The sequence below is a fragment of the Tenebrio molitor genome, chromosome 1 (assembly GCF_963966145.1).
Source record: "Tenebrio molitor chromosome 1, icTenMoli1.1, whole genome shotgun sequence".
Taxonomy (NCBI): domain Eukaryota; kingdom Metazoa; phylum Arthropoda; class Insecta; order Coleoptera; family Tenebrionidae; genus Tenebrio; species Tenebrio molitor.
In genome coordinates, this window is record NC_091046.1 from 33,932,253 (window position 1) to 33,946,188 (window position 13,936).

Below are 13,936 nucleotides of genomic sequence, written 5' to 3' on the forward strand. Positions count from 1 at the left end.
TATTGAATATAACCCAACTTTTGACTCGATAATGCCATTTCCCTGCTTTTTTGATGTCAGGCGAAAAACTTCAGTGACTTTTAATAATTGTCACTTAAATGAATGACACTAAGGATTGGTTTACATCATTTTTTTTAGAAATGTCTAAAAAATGTTGGCCAAGATTCCGTGTCCGGAATAGTACACACATATTTGGGACAAAAATAATTACATCCACAAATATCCCTCATAGGTAGTAAATATATATAATTTATTGATTTTTGTATAAAATGATTTCTTTACAATTAATAACATATTAGATAACAATAATGTAAATCCATCATATAAGAGAAGTGAATGCAAAAGCTTCCTGTAGATCTAACTGAGTTGCTTTGATCTGTCAATAACATCTCTCGAGATCACAATTCTCTGAATTTGAGAAGTGCCTTCATAAATCTGATAAATCTTGGCATCTCTCATGAGTTTCTCCACAGGATATTCAGTATTAAATCCGTTACCTCCAAATATTTGTACAGCATCAGTAGCGCACTTATTTGCAACGTCAGCAGCGTAACATTTAGCAATTGACGCAGCGTAACTATTACGTTCGCCCCTATCAACTTGCCACGCAGATTTCATCCAAGCCAGTCGAGATGTTTCCACTCCTATTGCCATATCCGCCAACATAAAAGCTACAGCTTGGTGGTGTGAAATGGGAACACCGAACGTTTTTCTTTCATTGGCATATTTCGATGCTTCATCAAGACACCTCTGTGCAAGACCTACTGAGCCAGCAGCGACGGGTGGCCTAGTTTTGTCAAAAGTTCCCATCGCAATCTTGAAACCGGCGCCTTCGCCTAATAAAACGTTTTCTTTGGGAACTCGGACGTCTTCGAAAGTGATGCCCCGGGTGTCTGAGGCTCTCTGTCCCATGTTGAGTTCCTGCACAATACATTAAAATGAAATTTTATTTTCATAAAATCAATAAACTGTCGTTATTAAAATGCACTGACCTTTCTTCCAGGAGTAAGACCTGGGGTTTCTCTTTCTACAATAAATCCAGTAAAAGCCTTACCAGCCGGACATTTTGGATCTAGGTTAGTGCGAGCCAATACAAAGTACCTATTACAATTACCTTTATTAATTTTAAAATTACCCATCAGATTAACATACCAATTAGCGACGCCTCCATTTGTTATCCACATTTTTTGACCATTAAGAATCCATTCATCGCCTTTCTTTTCTGCTTTAGTTTTAATGCCACTAACATCAGACCCAGCTCCAGGTTCAGTGACACCATATGCCTTAATTTCAAAAATAATTGTTTTTACTTATACATAAATACATACAAGTTTACACATTAAAAAATACTTACAGCTACTAAAGGTTCTTCCAATAAACGTCCTAAGTACTTTTTCTGTTGCTCCTTATTGCCTGCTATTAAAACGGGCGTTTGCTAAATCAAAAGAAAATTGTTATAAACAAAAATATTTTAGTAAAAAAAAAAAACGGAGAAAAAGTAACCAATATTTTATTTTACATGTATTTTATAACAATAAATAATATTGGTAACTGGATCATTTTCACCATCAGAAACATTGCACTTATCCATGCAATTTAATCATTCCAAAAAATTTAACATTTTATGTGCTTTTTATTTTAAATCAAACCTAAGTAATATAATTTTATTTTATTGCTTATCTACGATAAAGGCGTTGTTATATCTTTAACTTACGATACGAACATCGTACAACGTTTTATCTACTCTCACTTACTTATTCTCGTAACGAATAACACGTAAGTAAGAAATAACGTATTTAATCGAAAATTTTAAGGTGGAGACATTTTTATTTATTTTGTCACGATTCTGTTAACATTGCAAAAATAGGTGATACAGAAAAAGAAATGTATCCTCTTGACATCGAGAATGCAACAATGCAGCTACTGCAATTTTGGTACCAGGAAATCATGATATAAGTACAATACAAAAATTATATTGGCAGTTCTTTTTATTACGTTAGTGCAGTAAAGTCATGTCATGTCATTATGATTATCATATTTACATTAAACAAATCTCCCACATAATTATACAACCTATAATAATCACTGAGAAACTGAGTTATTTGAGTACACTTTTTCTGTTATTTATGTAGATGCCTAAATTATTGAATTTTATTTTGTGTAAGATTTAGTCAGTCAAGGAAACATAAACCTATTTCAGTTGAAAGAAGTTATAATTAAGAAATTTATTTCATTAATTCTAAACAAATGTAGTGATAAACTTTTCTTTAATGATTAGTCTTTACCAAAGAGGTAACCAGTAAAAAACATGTATTGCAAATTATTACACTGTAATTACAAAGAAAGTTTACAAGTGTCATCATAATTATTTTAAGTTATTATGGGCCGGTTTCACCAACATGAGTTAAATTTAACTACAGACTAAAATATGTAGATGAAAACATTGCTACAAAAATAGGTAACTAAAGTAACGAAGCATTTTAACCTACAGTTAACGTTAACTGGTGTTGGTGAAATCAGCCCATAATATTAATCTGATTTTCTAATTTCACTAATAAATAACCCCTAAATAAGTAAAAGGCAATAGTGATAAGTGCTTACCCCTAGTCCACTTGCTTCTAAAGCAGTCATAATACCAGTACAACCATATGCAAGTTCTTCAGCTATAAGGCAACCATCAAAAACACTATTTCCCATGCCACCTGAAAATATTATTAATATTTTAACAATTACATAATCAAAACAACATATTACAAAAAAGTAAAATGTTTACCAAGGTCTTCAGGAATGTGACCATTCATAAGTCCAAGTGACCAGGCCTTTTTAATAATGTCCCACGGATATTTTCCTGATTTGTCATATTCTCCAGCTACAGGAATAATTTCCTCTCGAGCAAATTTTCTCGCAAGTTCTTGAAATTCCCTTTGGGTATCGGTTAAGGCTGAAATTTAAAATGGTAGCTAATACAACATATGATAACTATGTTTTATTTACCAAAATTATAGCCATTTGGTGACGATGATGAACTGCAAGCTTGAACTGCCCTATAAGCAGGTCGTAAAAGTGTCCTCTGGATCTACAATACAGTACATCATTTTTGTTACTTAACTAAAATAAAAAAATACTTTTACCTTTTGTAGACAGGCCATTATGATATATTTCTTTAAAATATGTTATGATCTATGAGAAGTGTGTAAATTCCAATTTGATGTGAACCTTGGAACCTCAGTGGTTAGTTAACCTTGTAATTTGGACTGTACTAACTTAAATTATGTGTGATACTTAAAGTTATAAAAGGTGTAAAAACGAAAACTTTATCAGTGCTTATCAATCATATAAACATAAATAAAATGGAAATAAACACTAATGACAAATCAAGCCACATGTAATGATTTGCACCAACCACGACCTTGCACATTTGCAGGTATCTGGAATCTGACAACACGGTCTGACAATCTGTGTCGTGATCTGTGTGAATAACTTTATATTTTAGGTTTAAAACTAATAGATGGCGCTAAAAATTATCAAAATAAAAGAGAACTGTAACTAACTAGACGTTTTTTAAGTGATATTTTTTTACTTTTTAATGATAATAACAGAAAATAAGAACTTAATTCAATTAAAAATTACGAATTTTGCCATGTTCTTTTTTGCCAATCAACTAAAAATAATTTATTTATAACTTAAGCCTATGAGATATTTATAAAAACGAAACTTTTTTGATGTGTAATATGTACAATTTTTCTAAATATCTCTTAAAATAAAGCGGAATGCTGTTTTATTTCTTTTTATTCGACTGTTTGGTTACCTATAAAATTGTAAATTGATGAAATATGATTGGATAATGAAATGTCAAAATACTCAATAACTATTGGATAAAGTTAGTAGGTTACAAAGTGTTCCAACGTGTATAGTTTTGCTCATCCGATTTTGTGCCAGATAATGAATTAAAACTTTTTTTAACTCGCTTAATTTTATAGCTGCTTTTATAACCCCAAAACATGGCTGTGAGTATATTAAAAATGTATAATTAAATATACAACTTTACAAAATCACATTTTAGCCTCAACAGAAAGGTAAACAAGGTACTAAAGGGGCTAAACAGATTATTGAAGAAAATGTATCCACGTTAAATTTTTACAGAAATATGGCAATTGGTTCTAATGCTTTGTCATTGATTATTTTGGTATTTTACAATTCTACAATTAGCATTGTATGGTAATAAGAAATTATTTAAATATTTAATATATCACACTTATTTTAGATCTTATACTTATTTTCATGTGCTGTATACATAGGAACTTATCAATTTATGGTTTACATGGCTAAACCTAAATATAATGAATCAGGTCAGTTGTTAGACAGTGGTGTTGATTTAAACATGGAGGGAGGAATAGCTGAGTAAATAATTTTGTGTGTACAATACAGTTTCCTTAAACTAAACATTTTCAGACATGTGAAAGATGTAATTATTCTTACAGCTGGTTGTCAGATATTGTCGTCAATAATTTCTAATTACTTTTGGTTGTTATGGTTGTTAGCACCAGCAAGAGGGGGTTGGATTTTATGGAAGAACATTCTAGCTCCATATTTCTTCCCAGATGTTCCATTTGAACCAGAAGTTGATGAAAAGAAACAAAAAAAAATGGAAAGAAAAATGAAACGAATGCAACGTTAATAAAACATTGTGACTCAGTTATTGTAAATAAATTGTAATTGTTTTATAATTGATTTATACTTTATTTAACATATGGCTATCATTATCTATCAATCTGTTTTAGATATATTACCAACTAGATGAACAAAGTAGTTACAACTTGCTATAGTATGTATATTAATGTTAATCGTTAATCTTAAAGGAAAAAAAAGATAAATGTTTGCCTTAAGTAATTATTTTCTTTAGTGAAAATAGTTATTTATTTAACGAGTTCGTGTGTAAATTGGGCTTTTTTTGGTATCAGTGGGCCAGATTAAAACGCGAGTGAAACGAGCGTTTTAAAGGCCCACGAGTGCCAAAAAAGGCCCGATATACACAAGAACGAGTTGAATACAACGTTTTTTGTTCGACGACCCTCTTAAAGGCTCCAAATCTTTAAAGTTAACTTGACGTTTCGTTTTGACAAGTTGTCACATTTATCAAAATCCGTTCACATAGGAGAAAATTCTCAAATTCTGACAGTGTCGAACAAAAAAAATATTAAATTGTTCCTTAATCTCTAATTACTTTGAATAAGTAAAAAAAAGACAAAAGTAGGGAATTTCACATTTGTTATGCTAATATGTATATTATTTTTATTTTCTAAAACATAACGGTTGATAAAATAACAAGGAATGTTAAATTTAATTCAACGATTTTGACAAAATGGGAATAACTAGTTAGTACATACAATTCGAGACACGGAATTTCGAGCATCACTGTCAATATTCTTCTTCTAATTGGGCGTCAAGCCTGTTAGCCGTCAACAATAATAATAATAATATACCGTTAAAAAATGTAAAATAGGCTTTACATTATTAACCTCAATTTTACCGTTTGCGACGATTTTGATCGACATGCGACTGACGTGTACAGAAAATAAATTTCAAAATTTGACTTGAATGTCACGTTGACAATAAAGAGTGATTTACATGGCAATTTTTTGAAGTGACAGAAAAATGATGCCCGAAATTCCGTGTCCCTAACTGTACATGTACAGTCATGTTCAAATAAATTTGGGACAACTCATTTTTGGGTTTTAAATATGACTTCCAAGTACAGTTGGTTGCAAAAAAAAACGGGAAATGAAGATCTTCCTAATGTAATTTTGGTTTGTCCATTTGTCAATTAATTGTCTAAATAATTTTTTAAAATGTCACTGAATTTTGACAATAATTTAGTGATGGATAAATGACCGGTCATTTATTTTTGGTCAAAGTTGACCAGTCCTTGATCGGTCAATTACCAGTCATTATTGGTCAAAAAGTAGGAACTAGTTAAACATCACAAAATGATTCTTTCAATGTCAAGGATTGATTTAATACCAAATAATGGTTCTTAATTCCATTTTTTATAAGATTTATTGATCGATAAATTATTGTTCTAAAATTGTGTAAGTGAGGTTAAGTTTGAATTGTTTGAAGTTATACTTTGTTTTTTCTTTAACATATTTGCTTGAATTTGAACTTTTTGTTAATTTAAAACCCTTTAAAACTTTCAACACAACTGTGTGTGTGTATTTTCAGTTTTTTTGTTTCTTTTAAAATACTTAAACATTCGTTTAGAATTTAAAAAAGTAGATAACTATTTTATGAAAATATTGTAAACGATTGTAAAACAAAAACCACTTCTTCCTAATAGATAAAAAGCTTAACAATCGTTTTCCACAATGATCTTTATTAAAGTTTTAGATGTTTCATTGTCATAATTTACTTATTTATTGTTATAATCGATTTCTTCATTGTCAGCAGCTACGTAAATGAAATCAGACAACCCAACATAACCTCATTTCATCAGTCAAACAGTCATCATAATCCTATAATCTTCAACATTATAAGCGGGAAATTTAAATTTTAAAAATGACTGGTCAAATTCGTCAAGTCATTGACAATTATTGACTGGTCAAATGGGTCATTGACTAAGTCAATTACCAGACCTCACAACACTACAATAATTCTAACTTATCTCTCTTAAGAAGGTTTCACACTAAGTATGTAAAAATTGTAAAAATGTGTCAATTTTATTCTGACAGTTCCCGTTTTTTTTTTGCAACCAACTGTTGTTAATTAATTAACATTTTATAAAAAAAAATATTTTGGTAAAAATTAACAATTCAATAGCTATTACATATTTTTATCATTAGGCATTTTGCGGTAAATAAAATTGCTTTGAAAAGTATAATCATATGTCAACTTTGACAAATAAATGAAATCTGCTATTTTTTCTGGCAGCAAAAAATCCATGGAAATATTGTTCAATGTTCAGCCCCCATTACCTTCGAAAAATAAAATTGTCGCAGATCTATCTGAACATGACTGTTGCGGACTCGGAATTTTAGACGTCAAATTTATGTCAATTGAAAAAATGTCAATGTACTAGTAGTAGTAAGCCATGCTTTATTGTCATTATGACTAACGTTTGAAACTACATATTTGACATTTGAAAGTTTATTTTTGGCATGTCAGTATGATAAAAATTACAAAAATCGAAAGTGTGGTTAGTTGAACCCGTAGAGGGTTGCACCTAAAGCCAGTTTTACATTTTTATGTCAATCGAATGACAAATCGTCCAAGATTCCGTGTCCGCAACGGTGCACACGAGTTCCCGTCAGCATAATATTTTATACCTGGGCTTGGACATAGGCCCTTTAATCCTGCACACGAATTCCCGTCAAGGTAAAAATACACCCCAAATTCTAGACTCGAATTCCCGTCAGAAAAAAAATCTTGGTCATTGAAAGCACTGTTACGAAAGTAAGATTCAATAATGAATCTTCTATGTTCTAAAGTAAAAACCATTTTTGCCTTAAAATTTGGTTAATAGTGACAGTTGTTTGACGTTTATTAGCTATTAGATACGAAAAATCTGACACTATCACAGTCACAGCCGCCCCTTATCTAAGTATTTAATTGTTGATTACACGGTATTTGTAACTTTTTAAAATTTTAAACATTTTTTTTGGTCCATGTAATGGTAAACAACAATGGTACCTGGCAACGGCTAGAGGGGTAGGTAAGTAAGGGATTGAAGCGCTCTTCTACCCTTGACGGGAACTCGAGTTATGGATTATATCAGTTGATAATTACCTGACGGGAATTCTTGCATTACTTTATGACAAGAAATAAGTCAGACGGGAATTCGAGTGCGCCCGTCCGCGGGCGAATAGTAGGTAGTAAAAGGCCTAATAAATTCACGTACTATTCCGGACACGGAATCTTGGCCAACATTTTTTTGACATTTCTAAAAAAAAATGATGTAAACCAATCATTAGTGTCATTAATAAATGACAATTATTAAAAATCATATTGAAGTTTTTCTTGTGACATCAAAAAAGCATGGAAATGGCATTATCGAGTCAAAAGTTGGGTTATATTCAATAAAGACCAGTTTACACATATTTGTCACTTAAATGTCAGTTGTGGCCAAGATTCCATGTCCGGAATAGTACTATGGCGGACAAAAAATTTTGAACGACTTGTTATTCCTTTGACATATAAATGTAAAACTGGCTTTATGGTCAACTAACCTCATTTTTTATTTTTGCCTTTTTTGTCATGTCACCAGTGACAGATTAGTCAATCATAGATTAACACAAAAATTTTGGTGTGCCTATGTCGGCTCACGAATGGTGAACGTGGATGAATCATAATCGTTTCGTCTTTGCCGTCGAAATTGCGAAAGTCGCTGCAGCCCCTAGGCTATCGAGTGGTGTAGAATGTAGATACGTACCTATCTACGAGTAGTTCTTAGAGGTTTAGCATCAACACAAAATCAGGAATGTCTTCATCATAGATGAAACCAAATTTAGTTCTATTTACGTCAAGACAGAAAGACCCAACAGGTTGTATTTTGGTACGCAAATATCAAAAAATTCAAAGTACAGATCAATCCACAATACTAACAAATTATAACATGTATTTATTAAACATAAAATTAAAAGTTTAAAATAAAAAAATTTTACAACTAAAATCTATTCCTCATGGACAGGCACAGATTTCGATGATAGTTCGGGGGTGCCGCGTTCTCTTCCACGGAAGACACCCGCCGTCTTCCAGAACCTGGACGCCGAACCACCGTCCCAGTGTGTTCCCACTTCCGCATAATGGCATGGATAGTGCCCTTCGATAATCCTAAATTCGTCGAAATTTGCCCATACGACATACCCCTTTGGTGAAGGGTTACTATTTTGGCTTTAGTAAATTCAGATACGGCTGGCATTGTATCACTAAATTATTATTATAAACTTGAGAGACGTTTACTTCAAACTGTCAATTTTTCGACTTAATTTATAAACGTCATAATAACAGTAAAGGGCAGCTTACATTGACATTTTTTGATATGCCAAAATTTGATCGTTCAAAATTTTTTGTCCGCCATAGTACCTAAAAATCCGCAAGGGAACTGTATGACGAACCGTCAATAAGTATTGTAGCAAGGGTGCAAAGGATGAGGTGGTTAGGTCATGTTGCAAGATTAAACGATCACATACCTACGGATCAAACAAGCTTTAATGAGGGGAATTAATTAATGGAAGGAGAAAAAGAGGCAGAACCAGATCACAGTGGATACAAATGGTGGAAGGAGACCTGAATGAAGTGGGAATGGTGAATTGGAGAGGACAAACAGGAAATAGAGCAGAGTGGAGAAGAAAATGCAACCAAGCCATGAGCCTACTTGGCTCGCAGAGCTAAATATATATACAGAGTGATTCACGTAGCCCGTTCGTTAGAAACTTTCTGATTTCCCAAAATCATATTAATATGAAAATTGGTAGCCGACTATAATCGACTGCTCCAAGTTCAAATAAAATATTTTCAAAATGGTGACACTTCCGGAAATACCGGAAATCGACGCCATCTTTGTTTTTTTTTTTAAATAGAAAGGCCCTATTTTGATTTCAAATTTCGATTCTACGTTAAATTTTAAGCTTAGAAGGTCTTTTGTCAACACTTATCTGTCATCGTTTTTGCGGGGTTGCAGGGCTTCTATATAAGATCTATAACTTATGAACCATTGGAAACAAATAGGTAATTGATTTTTTTTGTTGAATTCGTAAAGGTTTCGCCGATGTTTTAAGCTGCTAGTGACATTTTTGTCATGTTTCATACGCCTACTGCAATTTTTCAAAATTGATAATAAAAAAATGTCAAAAATTTCACTGACACTAGATATAAATGTAAAATTTAATTTTAAGGCCACTTTTATTAACATTGTGTATGCCTATTTCTAGCCGTTTTGACGTAATTTCAATTTTTTGAATAAAATATTCTTTTTCCTTTTTGAGAGGATTTCCCTTGCCATTCAACGAGGAAACGCTGCAAGCATTCGGGGTACTTTTTCAGATTCCGCATTATTATTGGAAATTTTTGCATTGTAAATCAAAAATATTATGTAATTATGTTATCAATACAATTTATCCGTCTTTTTCCTTATCCAGCAATTGTTTTATTTAAATTTTTATTCAAAAATCGCATTGCAACAATTAGTAGATATGTAACAACAAAATAATAAAAAATAAGCAAATTAGCAAAAAATATTTTAACGAAAATGCTCAATGTATTTTTTTGTTCTTTTACTTGTTTTTTATTATTTTTTTGTTACATTTATCGCAATGTGATTTTTGAATAAAAATTAAAACGGCCTACACACGATACGATCTGTCGTACTACAGATCGTTCAACAACGTTTGAAGCTACGGTTGGAACGATGGTTGGATCGTGTGTAGGCCTGTCGTACGACCTGTAGAACGACGGGGTTGGATTGGATGGTAGTTTGGCTTGCAATAAAATCTGTCGTACTACAGGTTGGACGACTGACAAGTTGGAACGTGTGTAGGCGGGCTTCAAACGCGTCGTACGATGTTCAAGACGATAATACAAAAAAGTCAGTGAATTAATCGGTAAAACTCGTCTGTAATGGATTGTAAGAGGTTTTTAGAAGAATTTATCGAAATCTATCGCGAGCAGCTGTCTTTGTGATAAGTCAAATTCAAAGATTATGCAAACAAACACAAAAGACCCGCGAGCTAGGAATTATTGTTAAACAAATTACGCGAAATTCAACCAGAAGTACTCAAATAGTTATTTATGTAACAAGTGAGTAAAGTAATACTTTTTTTACGAGAACGAAATTGCCATTCGAGCGAAGCGACTGCGCAAATCCGCTGAGTAAAAAAAAAAGAAACTTTACTAACGAGTTGCATACAAATTTTTTTTTTGCGCGATTGTACTCTGTTTGGTTGTTTACCACGTCTGTTTCCAAGATGGTAAGCTCTGTTTACTCGTTGCTAACGATAAACTCGATGGTAAGTAATTTTTGGTGTTCTAGAACGGTAAGTAAAGTTTATTCAAAATTAATCGATTATTATAATAATTTTTATGTAGACGGAAGTTGAAGACAAGATGTGGGGGGGGGCACTTTCTAGAAACTCATAAAGCTCTTGTAGTCGGCTTTCCTTGGCGCTGCAATGAAATAGCATTAGCAAACTTGCCGCGAAATTGGCATTGTCAAAATTTTCATACCCCGCATTTTCCTTGTCTTCTTGATTACACACTGAGATCGTTGGTTTCGAAAATTCTGCATTTATGTAGACGGAAGTTGAAGACAAGATGTTAGCACTTTCTGGAAACTCACACGGCTCTTGTAGTCGGCCTACCTTGCCGCTGCAATGAAACAATTTTAGTAACAGACTTGCCGCTACATTAGAATTGTCAAAATGTTCATACCCCGGATTTTCCTTGTCTTCTTGATTTCATATTGAGTTCGCTGGTTTCGAAAATTCTTGATTTATGTAGACAGAAGTTGAAGACAAGATGTTAGCACTTTCTGGAAACTCACACGGCTCTTGTGGTCGGCATTCCTTGCCGCTGCAATGAAATAATATTAGCGAACTTGCCGCGACATTAGTATTATCAAAATTTTCATACCACACATTTTTCTTGTCTTCTTAATTACACGTTGAGGTCGTTAGATTCAAAAATTCTTTATTTGTGACGCACCCCACATTCAAAGTTTCTTCTACAATATCCACTTCGTTTTCGGAATCACTAATATCACTCATTTTACTGCTTGTTTTTCAACACAACTGGCGATATTTGCGCACAAAAACTGCAATGGCGGTAGTTGTTTGCAGATTGCCTTAGAAACGCGATACAAAAATCGACATTGTGGCAACACGATGTGAAGGGCGTCGTATCGCATTGCATTCTAGTTAGGAATGTTTTGTAATAAATATTCAATCGCGCAAAAAATCTCATAAGCATGACGAACGTTAATGACAATGTACGGATCTCAGACAATATTGGAGTCGTCGCAAGCTCCTCCTCCAAACAATTGTCTTCGATCCGTCCATTGTCATTACCGTTCTTTATACTTAATATACTATTGGCGCCCGTAAGTTTAAATAACTTTTTTTTTTGACACTGTCAAAATTTGAGAATTTTCTCCTGTGTGAACTCGTGGGCCTTTAAACTGGCCCACTCATAAGCTTAACTTATTAAAAAAATAAATAAATTGGGATTTATACAGGGTGTCCCAGCCAAGATTTTCGAGACTAATATCTTGGTTATTTTCCAACGGATTTTTGTGAAATTTAAAATGCAGATATTTTAGACGGTGAAGAGTAAAATCCCATTAATGCAATAACCCAAGTCTTAAGAACGTAATTTTTACAAGCCTTTTTAAAACGTTGAATCACTTAAGATTTATATCAAAAAATTGATCGTCAATTAAAAATCCTGTAAGGAGAAACTCGTTCTTGAAAGACGTCCTTGAAAGATCTTTCAAGCACTCAATTTCAAATTCGTGCTTGAAAAGATGCCTTCTGCAACTTATATGTATTTTAATATACTATTTTGCACCGTTTTTTCTTCTTTACGTTTTCCTGTTTTTCCTTATTGCCTAATATTAATAAGGCCACAAGTGAGGCAACAATCTTCTTCGGAGGTGTCATGTTCTTCGTAAAATGCTGGATGGTAAACTAAAATCTGAACGATTTCACCGGCACGTGTGGAGACAAAACAGCCAGACGACTGTTGGAACGATAATCTGACAGATGTGTCGTACGATCTGTAGTACGACAGATCGTAACGTGTGTAGGCCGTTTAAAATGAGTTTCTCTGGTAACCAGATATCCATACTTTTGGCACAGCATAACGGTGACGGATGTCAATTTGAAAAATAGTTTTTATGTTATCTCCTAGGAGATGATTTTTCAGGTGATTTAATATTTAATTCCGATTTACAATAGAAAAAATTGCTGCCCAGTTTTATTTGGCCGCAACTGTACTGTCGCGAGCAAAAAATTCTGGTCGTCAATGTCATTTCAAAATTTGGTTAGATTGTCACAAATTTAAAAAATTTCTCTGCCTGATTATGCCCATGTCAACAAAGTGTCAAACAAATTTTAGTTTTAGTTTAACCTTGAAGTCCATGGGGCTATACGTGATTTTATTAGGCCACTTTGTAGCCTATTCACAACCATTTAATTTGGTGTATAGACAATTAAATCCTTCGTTAAATAAGGGTGCTATGGACTCGTCTTTTTTTTTTGGGGACGCCAGTCACTTCGTGAAGAGACATGAGGTAGGGATGTGTAGCAACGCTATTTCGTTCGACCTGGTCCATTATTAGTAAATAAAAGTGGTTGCTATTGGTTGGATATTTGGACCGCGCAAGTTTCCCCCACCAAATGTCCCTTCAGCCGCTAGAACTCTACATGTGTTCGCTATAGACTCAAAAACTAATCGACTGATTTTGTTGACAATTTAATTCATACACTAAAAATTCCATAAGCAGCGGTGTTTTTGTCATTATGACAGCGAAAAAAAGTTTGCCCTAACTTTTCTAGCGACAAAACGCGGTGCACACGAGTTCCCGTCAGCATAAAATTTTATACCTGTGCTTCAATATAGGCCCTTTAATCCTGCACACGAATTCCCGTCAAGGTAAAAATGCACCCGAAACTCTACTCGAATTCTCGTCAGAAAAAAACCTTGGTTATTGAAAGCACTGTTACGAAAGTAAGATTCAATGATGAATCTTCTGTTCTGAAATAAAAACCATTTTTGCGTTAAAATTCGGTTAATAGTGACAGTTGTTTGACGTTTATTAGCTGACTTAGCAAAGATACGAAAAATCTGACACTGTCAAAGTCACAGCTCCCCCTTATCTAAGTATATAATTGTTGATCACATGGTATTTGTAACTGTTTAAAATTTTAAACATTTTTTTTTGTCCACG

General features: G+C 33.2%; 2 protein-coding genes and 1 long non-coding RNA gene across 3 annotated transcripts; 1 reads left to right on the plus strand and 2 right to left on the minus strand.

Annotated features, from left to right (window-relative positions):
* Positions 1–229: 229 nt before the first annotated feature.
* On the minus strand, positions 230–3,433 carry LOC138126073 (medium-chain specific acyl-CoA dehydrogenase, mitochondrial-like). Its single transcript, XM_069041744.1, has 8 exons — positions 3,132–3,433; positions 2,995–3,076; positions 2,774–2,941; positions 2,602–2,702; positions 1,355–1,435; positions 1,153–1,283; positions 993–1,101; positions 230–921 (listed from the first exon to the last, which is right to left on the minus strand). Exons 1-8 carry the CDS (start codon positions 3,147–3,149, stop codon positions 358–360), a joined length of 1,254 nt encoding a protein of 417 aa, XP_068897845.1. The 5' UTR covers positions 3,150–3,433; the 3' UTR covers positions 230–357.
* A 414-nt stretch (positions 3,434–3,847) lies between these two features.
* LOC138126092 (transmembrane protein 208) lies at positions 3,848–4,727 on the plus strand. The gene is made up of 4 exons (XM_069041774.1): positions 3,848–4,007; positions 4,064–4,213; positions 4,265–4,401; positions 4,453–4,727. The coding sequence occupies exons 1-4, from the start codon at positions 4,002–4,004 to the stop codon at positions 4,676–4,678; spliced, it is 519 nt and encodes a 172-aa protein (XP_068897875.1). The 5' UTR covers positions 3,848–4,001; the 3' UTR covers positions 4,679–4,727.
* Positions 4,728–10,908: 6,181 nt separating this feature from the next.
* LOC138126102 (uncharacterized) lies at positions 10,909–11,642 on the minus strand. Its single transcript, XR_011157629.1, has 3 exons — positions 11,422–11,642; positions 11,218–11,358; positions 10,909–11,157 (listed from the first exon to the last, which is right to left on the minus strand). It is a non-coding gene; the product is annotated as an uncharacterized lncRNA (long non-coding RNA).
* Between the last annotated feature and the right edge of the window lie 2,294 nt (positions 11,643–13,936).